Source organism: Clarias gariepinus, chromosome 22 (assembly GCF_024256425.1).
Source record: "Clarias gariepinus isolate MV-2021 ecotype Netherlands chromosome 22, CGAR_prim_01v2, whole genome shotgun sequence".
NCBI lineage: Eukaryota > Metazoa > Chordata > Actinopteri > Siluriformes > Clariidae > Clarias > Clarias gariepinus.
In genome coordinates, this window is record NC_071121.1 from 13911224 (window position 1) to 13935958 (window position 24735).

Consider the following 24735-nt stretch of genomic DNA (forward strand, 5'->3'; position numbering starts at 1 on the left):
ACACAAAAAGTCATCACTGCCTGCCCCTCTTAGTTAGGAGGAGTGAAATATATTTACATTTCTTGCATCTGTCTCAGGCAAGGACTGTATTAGTGTCTCTGTGCTTTTTCACTGTTTGTTTCCACTTCATTAATAACTCCTGTGGAAAAATAAAGCTTTGTATTTACTAGGAAATAATAAAAACATCATCTCTCTAAAACAAAGAATGTAAATTGCTCATCAGAGTTTCTTGCAGCTTTTTCATGCGTTATAGCTGAGGATGCATTTTTGTCCTATACGACTATGAATAGTGACTTGGCTGCAGTGCACCATTTCCCAGAATTGACTGGACTGTGCTTTCTCCTTTCTCCAAAATCATACACCAATTATCAAGCGTCTGCTACCTACAATCTCTCCTATAATTTTCATTTCTGACCGCTTCTGATGAGCATGATGCATCACAGAATTATTTAAGCATGTTTACATTCTTAGCAAATCATAACCGTTATAGGCACTTGATTCATTATTGTTTTATTTCTTATGCAATGATTTCACTAATGCATGAACCCTTACATCTCTAGGAGTGAAACATGAGCGCTGCTAAAGACATAAAAATCTTACAATCAATTATACAGCAATGAATACCACATGGAAAAAAACAAACAGATCTCAGCATAGTAACAGATAGAATCCAAAGCTCGGTATATATACTTGAAGCAGTAAAGCATTTCTAAGTGAAACATTCTATGCTATTCAATATACCAGGTAACCCGTCACTGACGTGCTCCTGACAGCAACTTGATGAAAAATACTTTCTTTGTGGAACATTCACTTTGTTGCTAAGGATTTATGCATGCACTATGATCATCAGGTGTTATAAATGTTTAGGAAGGAATGTGCTGCTTTGCCTCAAGGTTTCCCTTTGTAAAGGTGTGACAAGAGCTTGCCGCTCTGTGATCCCAGCAATACTCTGCTTGCACTCCAAAAACACAGACCGCAACGCTTTCATGCTTTCATCTCCAGCAACAAAGCACCCGTGCAGTATGAGGACACTGGCTTTTTGTTCCGTGCACCTGATTCTGTCTCGGTCTCCCTTTTATAACAGGATTTACTTTAGCCAGCCGTACTTATGAATCCTCGTCTACCTTAACATATTGAAACTGCAAGGTCTCTAAACCAAATTTACTTAACAGCAATAACAGCAACTTCTAATAGCTCTTAGAGTTCAAACTTTCGATATACATCACACAGCATCACTCTGTATTCCTCAAAATAACAGCCCTGAATCGATAGCTTGATGGTGCGTGTCCACTACTCACTCACTCACACTCTCTTTCACACACCCGTACATACACACTCTATTCTCTTATACACAATCACCCTCATACAATTTCTCTCTCGCACAAACACTCATCCTCGAATACTCTTTCTGGGTCACTCTCACACTTTCTCACACATTCTCTTGCCTGGTCTCTCTCAGACATACTCGTGTACACTCCCTCTCAAAGCAAAGCGCAACACATATACCTACCTAGTAATGCGTTACACTTAGTGCTATAAATCATCAGTAGACAGTTGATCCGATTTTATTTTGGGGCCTTTGGATTTTTTTATTTAATTTAATAGCACTGTTTACTGTTTAAAATTTGCAATTTGTCTTAAACAGTTATAACATTGAAATGCTATGGAAACCGTGTTGTTTAAATGACTATTTCAGTGACTATTTTATTTTAGGACAAACAAAAATTGAAAGCAATTTTTTTGTTTATCTTAATCAAGTCTCATCGGTCCTTAATCAATTAAGTTTATAAAAGCAAAATGACCAAAAAAAAATTTTATGCAAAAAGTTTTGTTTTTTTTTAACAGTGCAGCATTTACACACAACTGAGCTTTTTTTTAGACTCAAAAAGGCCGCCATCTCTATTTTCTGAAATTGTGTCTGACATTGTTTGAGAAAGGTTGCATGGTCTAACGCTTAAATTCCTTAACAATGAATCACAGCTTTTTATAGAAAAACAAGCAGCTTCCGTCTTGTGTGTATTATTTCCTCGGTGGGCTATTTCCTCTTTGCTTAACGTGCAAATGTATTTTTTTTTAAAGTGTGAATCGAATCTTAACCGAAAACTGACAGGCAAAAGATCATTCCAGTGCATAAACGATTTAATCACTGGATTACACCAGCCTGAAATCTCATGGGCATGAACTGTACAAAGTGGTTCTACGTGGAATTGATTGCGTTCCACGGTTGCTGAAAACGGCCTGGAAACAGCCGCTTCCACCACGCCCCGCGGATGATCAAACGTTTTACGTCTGAGGAATTGCTGGCTACTAAAACAACTGGACCTGGTCGTGTTGTGTATCTAGCGACAGGGCACATTATGCTGGAAGTGTCCATTCAACTGAAGGTTAACTATAGCCATAAAGAGGTAAACCTTTTCAGCAGTGATGTTCAGATGCGCTGTGCCACTCAGATGAGTCTCAGGGGCACAAAAGTGTACCAGGAAAATATCACTACCGTTGCCGTATTCAGGTCTGGCTGATTCTGATGTGTTCATCAGTGTGATGCAAAAGGAACCAGACACTGTCTACTGTGCTGCTTTTACTCCATTAATTCTTTCTCAAAAACAGCAGCACTGAGCATGATCTTCGCCTGAGGTAGTCTACTAAAGACAAAGCGGCAGACACAAATTTTATCTGCACACATTATCTGCCCGACCGGGTATTTTTTTCCTTTTTTAAAGCATTTTGTCAACCCTAAACTGGTTGTGCATGAAAAGTCCAGACAGATTGAAGAATGACTAGTGTTAACCATCATACCTCACAAAAAGATCAATAAACTCCCACCCATTCCAGTGGTCAATTCTTCACTTGAGGAACTGGACAACCCGATTTATACAACACACCAAAGTGATCATAGGACGCAGTGATGGGTACAACCCACAGACCCTGTGTAGCTATACCCGGTGGGGAGGGGGGGGAGGGGTTGAGGGGCAACTTATATGGCCTGCACGGTTTCCTGACCTCAAGCCGATAAAACACCTTTGGGATGAATTAGAACGGAAACTGCGAGTCAGGGCTTCTCAACCAACATTAGTGTCTGAACTTACAAATGCGCTTCTGGGAGAACGGTCGATAATTCCAAAAAACACACACCTAAGCCCTGTAGAAAGTCTAAGGGTGGGCCAAAATTAGATTAAACCTTATGAATTAAGAAGTGGATGTAACTCAAGTTTATATGCATGTGAGGGCATATGAGCAAATACTTTTGGCAATATAGTCTATCTATCCATCAATCCATCCATTATATTATTTATCTAAATACTTTTCTAGAATGTTCTTTATCTACAGCTTAAAACTGACAATACTGCAATGACAGATCAGTAAGGCAAAGGTAAAGTTTAATTGCAAATAAGAGACATTCCCAGAGAATGTTGCAATGCTGCAGTGTGTGTGTGTGTGTGTGTGTCGGTATAAGCTTAGCAACTTGTGTTTTTCTCCCATATAAAGATTCAGAATTAGATGTTACTCAAGTTTATATGCATGTGAAGGCTACAGTATATAGTGTACGGTATGTGAAAACTGTTAATGTGAGCTTTCTTTGGTTACTCTAAACTTATAAAAGGCATGCTAAACTGTTTTTTTTTATATGGATAAAACTGAAAGCAACAAGTCTCTGATCAAGATTCCAACTGTGACAAGACAAAAGAAATACAAAAAAAAAAGTAATTTGGGTTTTTGCAAACATTAAACAAATTGGCGCTTTTGCCAAGCAAAGAACACTGCTGCGATGTTTCAGGCAAGTGTTTGTCATGTCTTCTTTTTTACAATAGATCCTAATTTCATTTTACGAAAAAAAAAACTTTTTTACAAAAACCAAAACATTGTCACAAATGACACAAAAATGGGTATACAAAATGCTTCTGTCGATATTTCTCCTACCGTGATGATCAATCGAGCTGTTTTTCCGAGCAGTTTGCACAAAGAAATCTGACTACAATGTACAAAAAAAAAAAAATGCTTTGAGGAAGAAAAGCCATTGCTTCCTCAGAAAGCAGACCACAATAATGGCTTTATTCATGTCATTGGAGAGGAGTGGCGGATCGACCATGCTGCTGCTGACCTCTGCCTCCGATGGCTGTTCTTGGAGAGAGAGAGAAGTCCGTCTCTGTGACCTCTGCTTTCTGAGCTCTATCCTGTCTGTCTGATCTGATCTAGTCTAATTGTGGCAATAAAAAGCAGCTTTGATGAATTCCTTTTTGCTTTTTTATGTACTGATGACAAGAGTGGTAGACAAAGCCATATGAGTTGCATACTTGCAAAGGTTTATTATTAAAAGCAAGAATAAATATTCGTGAGACAAAAAAAATCTCGAAACCTTAGGAAAACAAGGACAGAAACTTTTAAGTCCTTATGAAAAACATTGAATGCTCTTAAATTAACGCTGATATTGCCGTGGCCTGGCAAATTGAGCACTGATTAAACCTAGGTGAGGACCCTGCCGTGAAATAATGGGAATTACAGTGCACAGTACAGTCACGGAGTCCTCAGAATGAGAGTAGAAGCTGTGCATCCTCTCGTGTAACCTTGAGAGGGTCTATGTGGATATTCTATGTTCCGCTGCCTGAGCTTTAAGCAAAATACACCTCAGGCAGGACCAGTTGAGTGCAGAGCAACTTAGTAGAGCAGGAGGGCAACAGGGAGTCAGTACGTCACATCCCATATACCTGTGCGTTTTGCCGGCGAAGAAACAAGCCATAAAAATACAGGAAATGGCATGGTGGGAAATGCTTTGCCTCATTGCAGGACCAGATACAAAAAGATGCTGGCTTTCTATGCCATTAAAAAAAAAGAGAGGAAGAGAGAGAGAGAGAGAGAAGATGCTTGGGGAGTTTTGTTAGACAACTCTATAGCGACTAAAATGATAGCGCAACATGGATAACGAAGGACTCTGAAGGAGAACAGCACTATTTTCAATTTAAACTCTGCCAAATCATGATAGCACAAGGGAAAAAATTAAGTCTGCAAACATATTTTCAAATCAGATTAGTAAGCTGTGCTAGACCACTCAGAAAAGCTCTTAGTGCTCGGAGAAATCCCAAATGTGTGTGTGTGTGTAAGCCTCCGAATTTGATGCCAGGCTCCATAGTAATTTGTAGAGAACAGCGTAGGGTGGTACAGGCCCTCCGAGAGGCAGAATGGAACATTCACTAGAATGCAGATGAACAAGACAAAGAACAATGAGCAAAGGGACAGACAGAGGGTGGAGCAGGGGAGAGACTGAGAAGAGAGGGGACAGTGTGAGAAGGTAAGCAAAAGAAAACGGCAGTGATGATATTTAGAGAGGGAGAGAAAATGGAAAGAAAATGAATGAATGAATGAATGAATGAATGAATAATTGAACAAATGAATGAATAAACAAATGAAGGAGCAATAGTAAAAGATGGAAAGAAAACGAAATAGTGAGCGAAAGACAGAGGAACAGTGACTACAACAGCGCTGACCTCTGGAAAGCAGTTTGACTTCGGGTTTAGAAAGTGATGATGTTTTGGAAGGCTTTATCCTTGTAAAGCTCCTGCAGAAGGCAATGCTGTATAAAGAGCATTTTAAAGCCTTTAACCCTTCACCGGCTGAAACCGTCACAGTAGAGCCATTATTGTCAGGGTCGTCCATTTCTATATGTAATGCAATGCACAGCAGGTCACAAATGTACACAAATATACATGTGTTTTCTATGAATTCTCTGCATTTTAGGTGCACAAAGCACTTAAGAAAACTTTTGCGAACTTTCAACCTCTCTAACTAGAGTTTTTAAACAAACAAACGTTAACAATAAACCAGGTTTAGACATTATGCCTAAACATGGACTAGGGTTGAAGATGAGCAATACGATGCATTGAAACTTTTGCACTTGCAAGAGATCACTTATTTTAGTCTAATCCTGGGTTAGTATGTTATACAGTAATAACATAAAGCTGAGATGTACAGCAACCTGGCAGCCTGACTATCTGAATTAGACATCACTAAACTTCTCATAGGGGAATGTTCTTTATCCAGGCAAGACTACTTACATGGTGAATAAATTAGATAATAGTAGGAGTTATTTTCCTTAACTTAGATAAAAAAAAGAATAATAAAAACTATTGTCAGCAATTGAGATTTATTAAATGCAGTGCTGTTATATTAGGCATGCGATTTGAACTCTGAAATATTGTCATAAATTAATGATCTAAAAGTTACTACTCTTTCCAGAAAGAAAAAACAAATAAATTAAGCGAGAGGGTGAAATTACACAGCAAACATAGCAATGTTTAGGGGAAACCCTTCATGATGCAAAATAAAGACCAACTCGTTTAAAAAAAAAGAAAAGAAAAATCAATAAACGCTAAGAGACGCCATGCATTTTAATGAGCGTCCTTCTTCACATGCATTGGGAAAAGATGCTGGTCATGTGCATGGCCATTTTCACATTAAATATTTAAAGTATAAATGTTTTTGCAGATTTTTAAGGGAGTAAAAGCAACGTGTCACTTCCCGCAATGAGCTCCATTAATCAATAACCTACAATAATCAAATCCAGGAGGATCTGGAGGACAGACACCACACGCACCATCAACATACATTTCTCTAAAACAGATATTTATATACACACAATCGTGGCTGGGAGTTAAAATCGCAATATTATTAATACTATTATTAAACCTCTTTACTTTTATTTAAGGTGATAAACCGAACAGGATTTATTACGCACGCTGAGCGACTGCCTACAAACGTGCGGTTTCAGTTACAGCAGAAATAAGAAGCTAATGTAGGGAGCGCGGAGTCGAAGCGGTCACTTACCTGCACTTCTGCTCGGGATTATTTTTATAAATATTCGTGTCACAGCTCTCTCTCTCTCTCTATCCCTTTCTCTCCCCCTCTTCTCTCTCTCTCTCTCTCTCTCTCTTTGTTTTTGGGAGCGCGTGCCCGAGCCTCTCGCCTGCGCTTTAATATTTCAGCACAACATCCAGCTGGAGGAGCGAGAGCTGCCGCGCGAGCCTCACACGCACGCACGCAGGCAGGCAGCGCGAGCGAGAGAGCGAGCGAGGAGGCGGGGCTACGGGACACACACGTCACACCGCGTGCTATGGACGCTGGAGTTTACAGTGGGGTAACAGCACCCGATTCACCTCCAGTTCCAACCCAACCTGACCTAGTTTTTATTCACTTAACACTGCGATTCCAAAAGACACATCTTTAACTAGTACTATAATAATAATAATAATAATAAAGATCCTCTATATGCAGTGCCGTAAAAAATAATTTGTCCCTTCCTGAATTTTTGTTTTTTGCATATTTGTCAGACAGCGAGTCCACCTCTGAATGCCTCAATAATAAAAATACTAAAATGCTTCACAAATAAATAAAGAATAAAACATTTATGTTTTAGAGTGGTCTAGTCAAAGTCCGGACTTAGATCTGATTGAAATGACCTTAAACAGGCTGTTCAGGCTTGGAACGTCTCCAGTGAGGCTGAATTAAAACAATTCTCATTGCCAATTATCCCAAATTCTTGATTGCAGTTATTAGGTTCAAGGTATTTTCACATAGGGCCAGGTAGGTTTAGGCAGTTTTTTTCCCCACTTAATGAAGGAAATCATTTAAGAAATGCATTTTGTATTTATTCAAGTTATCCTTGATTCATATTATAATTAGGTTTATCTAAATCATTTAAAAGTGACAATAAAAAAGAAAAAGAAAAATCACACTGTACTACCATTTTCAGGAAAATTTATTTATTGAATATGAAAACTGAAGGCTCTTTTCAAACATCCCCCCTTGTTAAGGTTTAGGAGTGGCCTAGTCAAAGTCCAGACTTGAATCTGATTGAGATCCTTAAACAGGCTGTTCATGCTTGAAAACCCTCCAATGTGGCTGGATTCTTTGGAGAATCGTTTTAAGAGTGGGCTCAAATTCCTCCATAGTGATGTGAAGGACTCTGCCAGTTATCGCAAATTCTTGATTACAGTTGGTGCTGCCGAAGGTGGACAGCTTTTTCCCTTATACATCATCATTTAAAACTGCATTTTGTATTTACTTGGTGTTATATTTGTGTATTATTAAAATTTGTCTGATGATCTCAGTCATTTAAATGCGACAAATGTGCAAAAATAAATAAATAAATCAGCAAGGGCAAATACTTTTTCACAACACTATAGTTCACACTACTCTACCATTTTCACTATCACTATAATGCCAGTTTATGAATAACATAAAATCTGACAAATGATAAACCAATAAAAAGAAACACTTAATGTAAACTGAAGGTAAACAAAGTGCCTTCAGTTAAACAATAGCTCAAAAGACTATCCGCATAACTTAAATGTAAAAACAAATGTAGAATGAACGCCAAGTAATTCCTTGTCATGAGTGATGAGACCTGTCATCCTTAAGTCAACGAGGAGGCACTTTAAATTTGAATATGTTTAATACTTTCTCAAACTATATCCCCAAACCACGCTTTTAGAGCAAGTCATTATGGGAGCCAACTCAGTGTTCTGGACTTGAACACAACTTGAGGAAAAGTATAGACACTTTGACCTGTGCATAGTTATGTTTGTGAGATGATTTGGCTTTAAAGGGCAAATTTATATCACCTTCAGACTACATTTGGACTTGAGAAGTCAAAGAACTGCTTGTAAAACCTGCCACCTACAGGCAAAATGGATCAATGCAGCTTGCCAAGATTAATCCAAAATCAAAGGCAAGTATTGTATAAAAAAAAAAACCTCATAAACCTCAATATTGTTGTGACAATAAAATGATCTACATTTATTTTTCAGTGTTCACTGAGCATTAATAAAAATGACGATAAGTATTAGCAAAATGCTTCTAACCATTATAATTGTTCTTTTTTTTTTAAATCGTCACTGCTCCTTTAAAGACTATACTATATACTATAAGTAGAGTGTCTAGAATTACCAATGTACTTACTACTGCTGTCTGACTAGATTTATAAAGACTTATGTAGGCTATCTCTAACAGCAACCATAAGTTGAAAATGAAATTACCTCATATGCAGCTTTTGCGATCTCCAAACCTGCAGGCTACTTCTGGGAAGCGGATTATAAATTGGCAGCTTTCATTAAAACGAACATGCTTTTTCCATTTTGAATAAATAGCAACATACTGATTAAAATGTCAAATGTCATCGTGTACAAATAAACTGGGAATTAGAAATTAGATTCAATCATAACCTTTCCTGATAGCCCTCATTCGAAAGTTGAAACTGGGTGCAAGTGAGAGCATCTCGTTTTAACTTGTATTGTCCTGGTTCCTCTAGCAGCAGCTATACTATTACCTCCAAGTATAACTACTCTAATCTCATTATGTCTTCTGTTAATTCTCTACCAAAAAGAGACAGAGTAAGAAAGAAAGGAGTCGCCTTTTGGCTTTGTATTAACTGGAAATGGAGGCCAGAAACGAAAATGAACGACCCCTCCCTCTTTAATTCCCTGCACTCCCCACCCCCCACTCCCCCAAACTGGAGTCTGCAGGAAGGATGCTGCTCATTTCCTCCTTTATTGAATTGACACACACACATCCTGCAATGCCAACCAGCCAGGGTTGATGAGTGCATCCTCTGTGCTTTTATTCTTGGTTTTTCCATAATTTCAGATAATTATGCCGCTATGCTTTCATGTTTGCATTTTGCCACAATGGTCTTACTTTCTTTCCCCACCTGATTTGTCTGAGGTTTTCCAGAAGATCTATTTTAATTTCTCACTAAGTGCACTTCGTTCATGGATTATAACCACTCGCAATATCTAAAAATTTACTATTCATTTTCTATCCCTGAGGGCGTGACAAATGTGTTTTTCAAATATTTTACATATGTTATCAAAACTCTCATTCTGTATATATTGCACAGAGAACAGATTAAAATGCAGTTACAGGTCCTCCTATTTTCTGAAAGACATTTTTTTCACATGCACACAAAACCACCCATCCACAGTGAATTGACACGGGTTTGACAGATGCACACCAATAAGTGTTTAAAAAATATATGTTTACACCAAATACAACTATACATAAATGTGGCAGAAAGTTATGAGCAGCAATTAAATTTTTGCTGTGCAAAGCTGAAAGCTCAGTAGTGTGCAGACAGTGAGTCAGATATATATGCCATTTCATAGAAGAAGCAATTTAAGGTCAAATGTACAAAATGAATCATTGCTCGACGAAAGTCCAACAGTGAAAATTGTCTTTTTTTTTTTAATAGGAGTTTCACACTGTTTAGTAAAAACTCATTGTTTATACTGCTTAATCCTGGTTGGGGGTTGGGGGGGATGGGGGGCGGGGGGTTGCAGTCTATCCCAGGAAACTTAGGTCACAAGATGGGATATACCCTGGACAGAGTGCTATCTATCGCAGGGCACACACACTCACACACTATGAGCAATTTAGGAATACCAGTTAGCCTAATTTGCATGTCTTTTAACTGTGGAAAGAAACCGGAGGGCCCAGAGAAACCCACCAAGCACAAGGAGACTCGTGACACACAGAAGCGAGGCAGGAAAATTGAACCTGGCAAGATATAAGACCAGGTTGCTTTGATAGCAGGCTTCAGCTACTCTGTAGTATTGTTAAGTCAGGTGTTTCTCAGCTTCCTCTACTCATGACCCCATGACTGTGGTTGTTAAACTTGCTCTATACACAGTATTTAACTTCAAATACAATATTTATTTTTCATTCTAATATTTTTGAGTTACTAGATTTTTGATTTTCATGCGTTAAAAACCATAATCATCAAAATTGAAAAAAAAAAAAGGCTTGAAACATTTCACTTCATGTGTATTAAATCTTGAAATGAGAAATTTTCTTCATAAGTCCCGGTTTAACTTGAATGCCTCCAAAATTTTATGGTTTTGTCTTTTTTCAGATGTACAGTAGTTAAACTGGAAATTTTGTTTGAACCACTAGTGTATAGGCAAAAACACAATACAACTGAACAAACAAGTTCCTAGACTGTATGCATAATGTACATTTCACAAGCATTTCACTGCATATCGTACTGTGTATGACTGTGTATGTGACAAATAAAATTAGAATTTGAATAAATGCATAACATAACCATGTTAATATCTCTCCAGTGCCTATTACAGGTTTAGTCCACAAATTCCTTAGATAGACTTTCATTGTGGATGTTATTCTTAACACCGTCCTTCCTTACCAAAATCCATGGCCACAAGCTGCTACAGGTAGAAGTTATGGTCACGCTAAATGTCTCTTTTAAGCTAACTCATTTGTGATAAAAGACACCTCATTAATTTTCCAAAACCCAATGTCAAAAAAACAATAAATCTCAAATAAATTCACAGAATAAAATGTCCGAAATGACCAGTGTAACAGGATTTCAGTAATCATTCTACGAGTACTACACAGCAGTGCAGTCTACTACTGTGTTTCCTTAATATACTAAGGAACTGATGATTCTTGGATTTGTCCAACGGTGCACAAGTTCATGCAGTAATACACAAAGTGAGTGTGTCTAAAAGTGTACCTGCTCGTTGTTGTTAATACACTGCAGTTTCATCTGTTTCAGGTAGGTGGTGGTCAAAGGCATGTTGTAGTCGATCAGGTCAGGGACCAAAGAGGCAGGCCGGTCGTTTTCTGTAGAAATGACATTGTTGATCAGATGAGTTTCAACCAATGATACAATGATACTGTGCTTGCAATCAATCATTTATCGTAACATTATCGAAACATGGATCGAATAATAACGATGCTGATATTCTGTATTGAGTGACACAATATTGGACTATTTTGGTGTACATGCTGCACTCTGTCGTGTGTGTGAACGGGTTCTGTCTCACCACTAGGGGACAGTAAATGAAGCCCTTCATGCTACACGCATATGGCCCGGTCTCTTTGTCCCATTACCACTTTCATTTGCAATTCCAAAATTATAATAACCCACATGTGAACTGTTTATACATATGCAAATTAAATCCACTACCCTGCCCCAAATACCAGCGCCAGTAATGAAGATCCTGATGATGCCCGAGATGGGACGAAATTCCTCATGCATTAAAGAATTCAAGTCAATTTGTCTGTATAGGTGTGTCTTATCAGGTCTTGAAGTAAAAACGGTGGCATGTGAGGAAAGTGTGACATGAACCTTGTGAGCCCTGATCATTTCAGTGACAGAAGAAGTGAGACAGTGCACGCAAACAAGAAACACTTATAACTACGAGCTCATACACACCAAACACATTAATCAGTGAGCACTCGTGTGTGTGCACATTGGGTTGTACTGACCACTCACCTCATCCTTCCACTAGAAACATTGTTTACATAAACATGTACAGTACCTGTTTTCTGATGTAAATTATACCTATACTATACAATATGAAAACATTTTCCTGACTCCATTATACAAGAGCTGAAAGAACTGACACCAGCATCAGTTTTCTGAGTCGATTAAAAAAATGCCTGTGTGCACACTAATTAATCACATTTAATAATTTAAAGCTGAACTTTTGCGTGGGTAGCTGGAGCTTAATAGAGGGGCAAGGGGGAGGGGGGTGAAGCGAGGGGTTTGAGACCCCCATGGGGTAGGAAGCCAATTAGCACTCGTTTTATGAGCAACACCCAATGTTGTCCTCATGCTGCCACAGAACCCTGTGACAGATCAAGCCTGGAGGTGTTTGTGTGTGTGTCTGTGTGTGTTTATCTCACCCCCAGTAGTGGGTCTGAGGATGCTTGGCTCATAATGGTTCTTTTTTGCTTTCAGTGTTCTAGACTGGCTCTCTCCATCCAGCTCCTCCCCCACTGGACTCTTTGCTTTCCTGATCCGAAATCTTCCTACTCCCTAATTTATCTCCATTCCTGCAAAAATCTGCTGTCCGGGGAATGTGATTTTTTTTTTTTTTTTTTTCATAAAAGGGCCATAATTGGGCTAATTGCTGCATGCAGGTGGGACAAGACATTGCAGTGATCAGGGCCTAATGAATGTTTTTTTGCGAGAGTGTGTGGCGTATGTGATGGAAGGGACAAGCTGTTCGGGATGTGTTAACTTCAGGAATTGAGATTGGGGGTGGACAGAAAGCAAGAGCTAAAGTGGTGGGGATGGGGGTGGGGAGTATGTTCACTGGCACTGCAGATCCCTTTACTGCCAATCATCTCTGCAGAACCTGGACCTATGTGACCATGGGGACACATCCTACCGTGGAGGTTACAGCACATTTTACTTCGGGCTGTTGAATACTCTCACTGTTGTGTCATGAAAACCCCATTTGCACCTGGAGTGTTCATCGTGAAAACATGTTAATCGCGTGCATTTACGCTTAGTCAAATGCCTCCGTGTTTATGCAGATTAAAATGGAATCAGCGGTGTACTCTGCATTGTGGCTGGTTTTATTTGTGTTTATTTCGTTGCACAATATTGGATCAAATATTTCATCTTAACTTCTGCAGACATTATATAAATTTTTTAGCTTTTAAATCGCTGAAATTATAAAATATTTAAATTGTTCATTAGAATAAACAAAATGAAAACTACAACATTCAATAAATAAAATATTTATTTCCAATTTAGCATGCAAAAACAAACTATCTATTCTCTTCTATTTAATTAATGATGTCCAAGTCAGCAGGTAAAGGTTCTGGGTTACTGATCAGAAGGTCATTGGTTTACCCCAGCTCCACCAGGCTGTCAGTGCGAGCCTCTGAACAGGACCCTTAACCCTGTCTGCTTCAGGGGCACCATATCATACCTGAACCTGCACTCTGACCCCTGCACTCTGACCCCAGTCATCAAAGCTGAGATATGCAAAATTAGATATGTTCTGTATTCCCCAAGATAAAATTTCACCTGTACAGCTATGTATATGCGACATATACTGATGATAAAGGCTTATATAATATTATAAAATAAATACATTATATTTATCTATCTATCTACACACCACCAGTCTAAAGTTTGGACACACCTTCTAATTCCTGATTTTTTTTTTTTTTTCTACATTGTTAAACATTGTGGAAGGCATCCAAACTGTGCAATGATCTCTTTTAAACAACTGATAATGAAATGTTTCTGCTACGTATACTCTGTAAAGCCTTCATAACAGCTCTTATATGAGGTGATGTTAATTGGTGATTTCTGAGGCTGGTAACTCTAAATGAAATCCTCCTCTGTGGCAGCAGGTAAGTTTTAGTCTTGCTTTCCTGGGATGGTCTTCATGAGAGCCAGTTTCATCATGGTGCCTGATGGGTTTTGCAAGTGCACTTGAAAATACTGTTCTTGCAAGAACTATTTCTGTACAGTTAAGTTTTATGACTTAAAATAACAATTGATTGACTACTTTATTACCCAATGACATGTTATTTCATATCAGTATTGTTATAGAATGTAGAAAGTAAATTCATACTTGTGTATGGTTTTGTATGCCATAATATTGTCCTTTAAAAAATTGGTTTTTAAATCATTATAAATCTTCACAAAACATGGATTCGGCCTTCTGTACTTTTCAAATACAAAACTTTCCTGTGCACTGAAAATACTATGTAAATAAATATATTATTATTATTATTATTATTTCAAACTAATTATCAGTAGTAGTAGGGGTAATGATAATAATAATTATTATTATTTTTATTATCGTTAACACCAATCATTCAGATACTAAATTATACAAATAATAAAACTGTATTGAATTTTAAATAGAAACTGAAAAATTTTTATAAATTCAAAACACAGTCTCATTTCATGTTAAATATTATGATGTGGTTGAATGTTCAAAAAGTTAGTGTAAGGAGCTTTTGGATCGTACCCTTGCACTCGGCTCCACTCGGGCTGATGTGCATCCTCTTCTGACACTCTCCACAGCCCATCAGGAATCGGGTCACTGCCTCTCTAGGTAGAAACGCATACGTCTCTGCGATCTAAGACAGAAACAAAGAGAGATTCTATTTTTTGCTGCATTGATTCGTTTCGCAGTTGCAAGCCAATTTTAGAAAGATTTCAGCACTGCACATAATCACTGTATTTATGTGCCACGTTAACATCATTAAAACGTATTACACTGTTGAGGGATTGAGAACAGATCAGAAACCTACAAAAACAGATCGCAAACATTCACAACACCTGGATCTCTTTACCTCCATGTACCATTCTGAATGACTGTTAGAGTCATGATTCATTCTGTCTGTCCAACAGTGAGCAGACGACCGCTGGTGATCTGTACCATCTTATAGGTGTGTGAGGGATTTTAGGTGTGCGAGTGCTGAAAAGTGAAATGTGTGACAGCTGCAAAATAGCAAGGTATCAGGGCACACACAAATCTACACACACACACACACCATGAACAAAGGTAGTTTATCAGGGGAGAGACAGCATCCAATCTAAATTTAAATTTCATTAATTCAGGGGAAAGGCAAATGAAGTGCTAATCAGGTTCTTAAATCAGTGAGCAGCACTGACTGAGTCTGTGCTGGAGGGTCTGACTCATATTTAAATGAAGAGACCACTACAACGCCACCCCCCCCCCCCCCCCCGCCCCCCTTTTTCTGCTCCACACCATTGGAGTGCTGAGTGCCTAGAGTAGGACATATATATATATATATATATATATAAAATATATATATATATATATATACACATACACACACACACACACGTATACATATATATTATATACAGTATACACACTATATACGCATACACGCCTATATACACACTTTTTTTTTTTCATTCTTCTGCTACAGATTTTTTTCCCTTTTCCTCACCACCCATTTCACCTCCTCCCAACAAACCTGCAGCAGCCCAGGCAAGAATGAAGAGAGAAAGAGTGTATGAGAAAGAAAACACACCCCCACAATGAATCCATATTCTCCCCTGGGCTCAAAAAACAAACATAGGGCAACTGTGGCATTGCATCGGCAGGCCACGGTATGTGTGGTACAAATGCAAGGGATTGTTTGATAAATCACTCCGAAAATCACTGTGTCCACACCGCAGTGTACTCTCCTGTAAAGTATATATATATATACACATTTATATATATACACATTTATATATATACACATTTATATATAATGTATGTGTGTGTGTGTGTGTGTGTGTGTGTATGTATATAAAATGTATGCAGGGATTTTATTGTGTGTGAAAGTGTATGTATAATTTATTTTTTTTATGAATCATGACTCACTAGAAGTGAACAGTCCTAGTACATGTGTGTATATATGACTGCTGAATACAAGTCCCTGCAGCCAAGCAGCTATTTCCCCTGCTATTGTTACCCTGACACGCTGCTCTATACAATAACAGGGGAACTGGAATAATGCAGCAGAGATGGCCCGCTCAGCAGGGTGGCTTAATGTCAAGACCGCCGGTCCAGAACAGGCTCGGGATCGCTGTACAGCCGGCAGGCAAGAATGGAACACAGCCAGCTGTTTGTGTTCGAGTTGAAAACACAGATCTCTATCAATTATATATTAGAGGAAACAGAAACAAACAAGACTATATTTGAGCATCTGTTAGAACACTGTTGATACGGAACATAAAGGTGTTGAAGAGGTGTTGATGAGGCTGCTTGGTCATGCCTTATATGCAGTCCTTCATCTGACCATCAGAGGGCAGTATCACAGGGGGGTTTAGAGTAGGACATAGCCCATGGAATTACACAAACAAGAATGTCTTAATGTCTTACAAAAGGTTTGATGTTACTTGTTAGTGTACAGTACAATATACATTTTTTTTAATTAATCACAGATGTAGATTTCGTGAACAAGCTGAGACTCCCTATCAGACCCCCTAAAACAGCAGTACAGCAGAAGGCTTCAGCTATAAACGAGTGCAGGGATTTTATTGTTCAGACAAATATCCATCACAATAGGAAAAAAATGAAATATCTTAACAAGTGACAAAAGAAAAAAAGGCTAATCAGAAGGAACAGCTGAGGGTCTGAAGCTCAGACGCTGATATGACATTCAATCAAGCCAGTCAAAAAAAAAAAAAAAAAAGAATGCATAAAAGGGAAAATTGGCAGAAAATAAGAATGAAAAAAAAGGTAAGGTAGGCATAATTGCTAAGTGAAGAAAAAAAAAAAAACAGGACACCGACAGAGGGAGAAAAACAGAAAGAATAAAGGTTGTGTAATGCACTAACTAACCGCTTTGTATGTTTTTTTCTGCCCGGCATGTTTGGGCACTTTGGCTGGGTCAGAGCTGATCTCCACATGCATGGAGTAGATGATATCGTAGAAATCCTCGACCACCGCAACTCTCTTCAGAGACGAGATTTCCTGTCCGGTCGTGCTGTCCACACACTGCAACACACAGAAAAAGGTGGATTCATGCACTTTCTTTACTCTTTACAGTTTGACACACACCCATGATTACTTGGACATAAGACTTTAGTTCATCACAGATGGACGATCTCTGTTCCAAGTCACACAAATGATCATATACTGTAGTTTAAAATCATTCAGGTGAAAAAAAAAGAAAAAAAAAAGGAAAAAAAACAGACTTGGAGCAGCGTGGTGGCGCAGCAGGTAGAGTTGCTGCCGCACAGCAGTTCCAGGGTTTGATCCTGAGCTCAGGCTGCTGTCTATGTGGTGCTTTGCATTTTCTTTTTTTTCTCTGCAGGTTTCATCTGCAGTCTCTGATTCTCTCCCACTGGCCAAAACCATGCAGATAGACAGACTGGCTATGGTTATTAGTGAGTATGTGTATGTGATGATGGGGGGAGAGATTGGGGGGATTTTATTTTATTTCTTTTATATGTAGGATTTATTTTTTATGTATTTAAAATCTAGCAGTAAGGTCCAGTGGAACAATTTATCAAGTTCTGGCAGGGGTAGTGGGAATCTCCTGGCACAACACCACTGAACTGGTATACAATGCAGGGAGAATTGTCTCCCCTTACAGAGCACTGGCTCAGTCCCTTTTATGAACAGAACAAAAATATTCTCCATGTTCACCATTTGACTTGGAAGTGTCTCCACTGACACACTGTAAGCTCAATAAATATTATCACCTTTTGGAATGATAAGTGTATAAAATTACAAAAGAATGCCTTTATGATTAATTATTTTTGTGAGAGAAATCCCACCATTAATGCATGTCAAACGTGTCACTTATTGGTATCCCAGCATGAAGAACTTCTTTGACAATTTAAAATATTCTTCATTGTTCATGAAGTTCACATATCATAACGAGGTTCCCAAAGGATGAGAAACAACTGCACATCCCAGATCCTCAAAATAATGATAACTACTTTATTAAATAATAAAGTATAACATCCAGTAACATCCATCTTACTACAGGCACTTGTTCGTTGGCATAAAGGTGAAATCTATGCAACTTGCATCCAGTTCAAGTCAGATTAATTATGGCTCTGGATGCATAAACTTCTTACTTATAGACCCAATGTTGGGCATGTATCTGTCTATTGCCATTGAACTGATTTATGAAAGTCAACACTTTTGTTTCATTAGTGTAATCGCTTAGAGAAATCTTTGAAAAAGGAAATTATGGACATTCAGATTTGTAAACAAATTTTAAAAACAAATTGTACATATCTTCATACATGAGATATCATGATATTTTAATGGAGATGCTTCAGTTATATTTTTATAAAAAAATTCTCATAGTGCATATAGATTTTTGTTATGGGTTTAATTCCTCTGCTTAAATTAAGCATCAGATTTTACTTATTTTCAATGTAAGATTAGAGTCTCTAACAAAGAAAGTGGAGTTTACATTATTTTAAACTTCTTTCCTGATATACAGAACTTTCAGAGTCATAACACACAGATATTCCAGGGACTGATTTATGGTCATTTTATTTAAAATCACAGGAATGAGGATGCGTTCCCGGTCCCATCTTAGGGAGTTTTTCTTACCACCGTCACCCTCGGATTGCTCAACAGTGACAAACTTTTAAATTATTAAAATTTAATAATTAAATAATAATTAAATTTAATTATTTTAATAATAATTGTATAGTCCCGCCCCCCATGTACATTTTCTAATGTATTTCCATTCACAATTGTTAAAAATGATATACAAATAAAAGTAAATTGAATTTAAATACTTACAGTGACTTTAAGGTTGGAATGGGATTAAGTCATGGCAAACCTTTTAAAATATTAAATCTTATGTTATAAACAGTGTGTGGAGGGTTAAGGGGTGGCCCTTATGGTGCAAAAACAGCTTTACTAGATGATTACTAATCATGTGGACTACATTAAGCCTTTATTAAGTGTCCTAAATTATTAATAACACAGTACATTTCACTAGTTAGCACTCAGAGTGCCCTCTGATCAGTGCCCTCTGTTGACTCACTATCATACCGAAGAGTATAATGTGTTAATATGCCATATGTCATAGCAATAACAGAAACCAAATAGACAAAACAAGTAATAAAACATTACAGATTTAGTGCTGTTTCAGCAGAACACCCAACATTAGTGTTTGCTATTATTCACCAGAATTTTCCACTTCCGTTCTTAAAGCCCATTAGCATGTACACTATGGCCAAAAAAAAAATCTGTTTGGTGATTTCCTGTGTGAAAATGATTGTAAAAAGAACCACAATTTGAGTCCTGGAATATACCCCTACTACCAGGGAAGGAAAAAAAAAAAAAAATCCACTGATGACACCCTGGTCATTCAGGTCATCTAGTGACTTCATGTTTATTGCTACATAATATTGCTAAGCCTACACCCGACCAACTGAATCTACCTAAGATCAAAATGCTTCTACAAACCCTACTCATTTTTCTTTATTTAATTTATTCCTATAATTTTTTTAACTTTAGGGTTCCTAACCAATGAATGCATTTTTTTCTAATTAGCTTCAATTACGAGTGATTTTATATTTTTTGGCCATACAAATGTTTAGTCTTAATTATGTGAATTTGTCACATGGATGTGTGCAAATGCTCTTACATTCTCGATTATAAAAAAAAACAAAAAAACTGTTGAAATCACATCTATCTGTATTAAATCAACCATTTAAGTGCATTAAAAATCGATTTAATTCATTTTTAATCCATTAAAAAATCTTCTAACAAAGATGACTGTTCAACACTTTCTTTCCAGGTTTTAGTAACATATTACATAGTTCTTAATCTAATTAGACTCATTTCAAATCTCCTTGTCTCCTAGTTGTTTTCCTTCTTTAATGCAGGTAAATCATTTGACTGATAATCATATGTCTTTTTGCCAGACACTGTATTTTTGTATTAAAAGAGTACCTACTGTAAATACAGTTATAGTTCCAGACGGACATGCATGCGTGGAGTCCACATATTCTAATGTGGTTCCTAAGACATCAGGATAAGAAACAGCGGCATATACCAGATCCTTAAAATCAGATCCAAAAAATTTAAAACATTAATAGTCTTAGAACCAGAGGTGGGTAGTAACAAGTTACATTTACATTCAGTGGAGTAACTTTTTGAAAAAAATGTACTTCTATGAATAGTTTTACTGCACCCTACTTTTTACTCGAGTAGCTTTGTGAAAAAGAAACGCTACACTTACTCCGCTACATTCGCTACACTCGACTTGTTACTTTTCTAACCATTTATTCTACACATGCAGCCGGTGGATCTACTGCATAACTGTTTCATCAATCAGACACAGCAACAATGATCACATGACTCCGTAACAATGACCAATCAGCCACGGTAACAACCACATGTAGTCACATGACCACACCCAAACCAGCAAGATCATGAAAAAAAAAAACTGTACATGTATATATAAAATTTCTAAATTAATAAATCGAACATTACGATTGAAACAGTTAATCAGTACTTGAGTTGTCTTTTCACCGAACACTTTTTTACTTATTGTAAGAGTACTGTTACTCTTCCCAGAGTAAATTTTTTGGTAATTTTGTTGTTGACCCTTCTCTGCTTAGAACCCCGTTCCAGTCAAAGTTTCATTAACATCTTATTACAGGTACTTGTTTGTTGGCATGCAGGTAAAATTTATGCAACTTGCATCCAGTTCAAGCCAGGTTAATTACAGCTCAGGGTGCATTAAAATGTTTAACCATAGACTAAACGTTGGGCATGTTCAGTATGTGTCTATTTACAGCTTTCACAAACATGTGAAGAAGGTAATAACAGACGAAAAATTCCTAGATATTCAGATGAACTTTAAAAGCAAGCTGTAAATAAATTCATGCTTCAGTTACATTTTGTTAAGATTTTCTTAGTGGATATAGATTTTTTTAAAAGATACTAATAAATATATTTTGCATAAAATTAAGAATTAGCTTTTATTTATATTTAGTGTATACTAAGTTTTTTTATTTTGCATTATCTTTGCGCTTGAGGTCTTTTCTCCATCCCTGTTCACAAGTCCAAAAAATATAAAGACATAAAAAAAGCAAACATTCTTCAAATCACAACAAAGAAGGAACCAGAACAACATAGGAACTTTGTTAATAATGCAATAAAATACATCACCACTTTTCTAAGTCCGTGTATAGCACGAAAAAAGCAAGAAAAGTTATTTGAGGAAAAAACATTCAAAGTAGTAGATGAAGGAACACAATGAAAGAATGGACATAATTATGTAAAAAGCCAACTGCCAGATTTCCCACTGCTGACCTCATGAGGTTTATATGAAATACTTGTATTTATACTCAGGTCGAATGCATAGTGCTTTACTCTGTTGACATGTACTTATTTCGGCTACCTCTTACTCCACACCCCACGAGTTGACCCATCACCCCACGAAACCCAGTCCTGCTCATGCACACCTGTCGCTATTCTCTATTCTTCACTTTGGCTCCTCCCATCTCTCCCTTTCACACCTTTTTTTTTTTTTTTTTTAAACGGTGCCATTTTCCACCTCTTTGTGCTGACAGTTGAAGGCACCTTTGTCAGCCTGGGGCACTGTGCGAGGGCTACGCTTTATGTCACTTTGTTGTTGACGTTGTGGTAGTGGTGTTGGTGTGATGCTTCTGGTGGTTTAAGTCACAAGTCTGTGGAGTTCTTTGTGCGAAAATGTAACTTTGGGTTCAGCACTGCAGGGTTTTTACTTTTTTACATGGTTTATAACAGTAATTTAAATTCAGCATTATATACCATGTATCAGGGGACGGGGTTACAACGCCCATCCCTCTAGGGGTTAGTAGCTTATTAAAAGGTACCAAAGCTTCTTTAAAGCGAATGCTTATTCTCCTTCTTCAAAGTTAACTTAAGAAATGGCATCTTGTTTGTGTTCAATCAAGATTTGCATGTAGGAAAATCTTAAGTGCAAAACTGGACTTAGGCTCCTGTGGCATAAACCAACACTACTGGCGTCCAATGCACTACAATACCTCCAGGAAATAGGGCATGGATGCCAGACGGATGTGTGTGTGTGTGTATTTTAGACGTATGCCACTGGAGCAGGATGCTGCCCTGCCCCCTTTCCTCTTAACCGTTGCGGGGCATATCAGCAGCCTGGGATGTTAGTGTGCATGACAGCAGCAGGGCTCCACACAAGCCAGTGTGAGACAGGAGAGGGAGGGGTGTATAGCAGAGTACCTTCCTGCTCAGCAGACCACACACATGCACACAGATACACATAGAGGGGCTACACCTCAAGGCAGAGCAGATCGGACATTCACCACACACCCTTCACTGTCAAAGTCAGTGCACCCAGGAGAAAGCAAGGCCAGGCTGTCCTGCCATGTGGCAGACACCACACACACACACACAATTAGCATTTCCATTGTGGCACAGAATCATGGCAGTAAGCGAATGGCATTCTGGGAAGGTTATGGCACTTGGGTGTATGCATGAATAAAATATTAGAGACAATGCCACCCTTCAGAGTTGACCTTGCTCTTTTACTCTTTCATACACAAAAACAGACTAGAATTAGCAAGTCTGAAAGAAAGGAAAAAGCCTGGCTGTAAAAAATATTGTAAAAAGATTTTAAAAAACAAGAGAAACCCACAATGATCAGTAGTTTTGTGTAGCTTGGGTTGTTCGAAAAATACTGTTACAGTCCAGTGGAATTCATCATCCTCTTTCCCCTCTTCATGCATTTACTGCTCTGCCTGTATCTAAATAAGCCCCTTTGCTAGCCTTCTTTACCTCCCCCACTCTTTTCTCTTCCTCCCTCCAGTTCTGCTCTCCACCTCCAGGTCTCTGCTCTGTCCAATGGCACAGAATAATTGCAGCCTTTCCGTTCCTTTCATACTCTCCATCTCTGTTCTCTCTCTCAGCTTCCACTTCTCTGTCCCGGACCAAACAGCCTTGTTGCTAGGAGACGGGTCAGGTTAGTGCAGCAGCAGCAGCAGCCGCCTCACCTCGCTCTGAAAGAAGTGATGGAAGCATGGCAGAGAAGTGCAATGGGCCAGAGAAGCCCTTCAAACATTCAAGACCATGACTGCATATGAAAAAACAAACCAACCCACATACACTTGCAGGGAAATTTGTATCCATGTGTTCCTTCATTAGGTGTGGATTGTTAACATACCAGCATCCCAGATATGTTGGCAGGACATGCGATTTCCTTCATTTTATACGAAATACATTATTTACTATAGTGAGTCCTATTGTTTCTCAAGAAGAATGAAAGATTGACTCATATAAGAGCAGTCAAGTCAAAGGGAAGAAGAGCCATTTTCTCGGCCCTATATACACACGATAGACTACATAGAACCTTGAAGAGTTGCCCCAGAGAACACCACAAAGCATACAACACACTTCTGGTTCAAAATAGTTTTTTCTCCTCAACATCGGATAGCTAAAAGTCTTTTTACAACCCTAGATTACCATAAAATCTGTATCTATCTTTTTTTATTATTAAAACAGTGAAGATAATTTGCACCAGATATTAACCAAATAGCAACCAACAAAATTCAATGGAAAAAAAAGAAATGTTTTAGGAAAAAAAAATTAAAAACCTACAATAATCTGGTTGCACAAGTCAGCAAGGAGAAATCAAGTCATTCCAAAGGTTTGTGATAGATTTCGTGGGCTCTACCTGGGCTATTTCTTAACATTAGGGATGGGAATCACCAGGGGCCACATGATACGATATCGCAATAATGAGGTGCTGATTCGATTTCTTTTGCAATTTTTATAAATATCATTTTATCAAATTTTATTAAATATTACATTTTTATTTTGTGATTTTATTAAATATCCTGATTAAATTCTTTTTCTCAGATTTTCTTCTAATAAAAAAAAAAAGGATGCTCACGGGATGCTGTGCTGCCCGTCAGTGTGAATAGTTTAGCGCACACCACCTGTTGTATCATACAGGTATCCTACTGCTCCCGGCAAGGCGTCGCAACAGAGGAATATTCAGCCCGCACAACCACTTGGCACAAGTTTTAAGCCAGGTGCCCTTCCTGACGCAACCCTCCCATTTTATCCAGGCTTGGGACGACACTGCATCCAGTGGCTGGGGGGTTAATCAGAGTCAGTCTGGTAATAAATAAAAGAATTAAGATATGTAACTAAATTGAATTTTGTCCTCATCTCTTAAACGTTGATGACCATGTTCAACTATTCTTTACTTTTGCTTCGGGGTCATGTTCATGGTGGACTTTCTTTACCCTCATTTTTTTTTTAAAGAGGCCTGAAGGTTGCCGACAAACTGGTATTTGGAGATATTCATGATTGTCTCTACTTGACTCACAAACTAACCCCCTATGACATGATGTTGCCACCAGCACTCTACTTCACCATGGATATGGTGTTCTTTGCATGATAAGTGGTCCTGTTTTTGTTGCAAATGTATCTTTTAAAATTC

General features: G+C 38.0%; 1 protein-coding gene across 1 annotated transcript in view; it reads right to left on the reverse strand.

Moving 5' to 3' along the window:
• Positions 1–24735, reverse strand: part of nol4lb (nucleolar protein 4-like b) — a 99625-nt gene that overhangs the window by 59435 nt on the left and 15455 nt on the right. Inside the window, exons 2-4 of the mRNA XM_053482129.1 lie at positions 17130–17285; positions 14790–14901; positions 11519–11628 (exon numbers count right to left, since the gene is read on the reverse strand). Of these exons, the coding sequence (XP_053338104.1) occupies positions 11519–11628; positions 14790–14901; positions 17130–17285 (378 nt within the window). The remainder of the gene's footprint in view (positions 1–11518; positions 11629–14789; positions 14902–17129; positions 17286–24735) is intronic.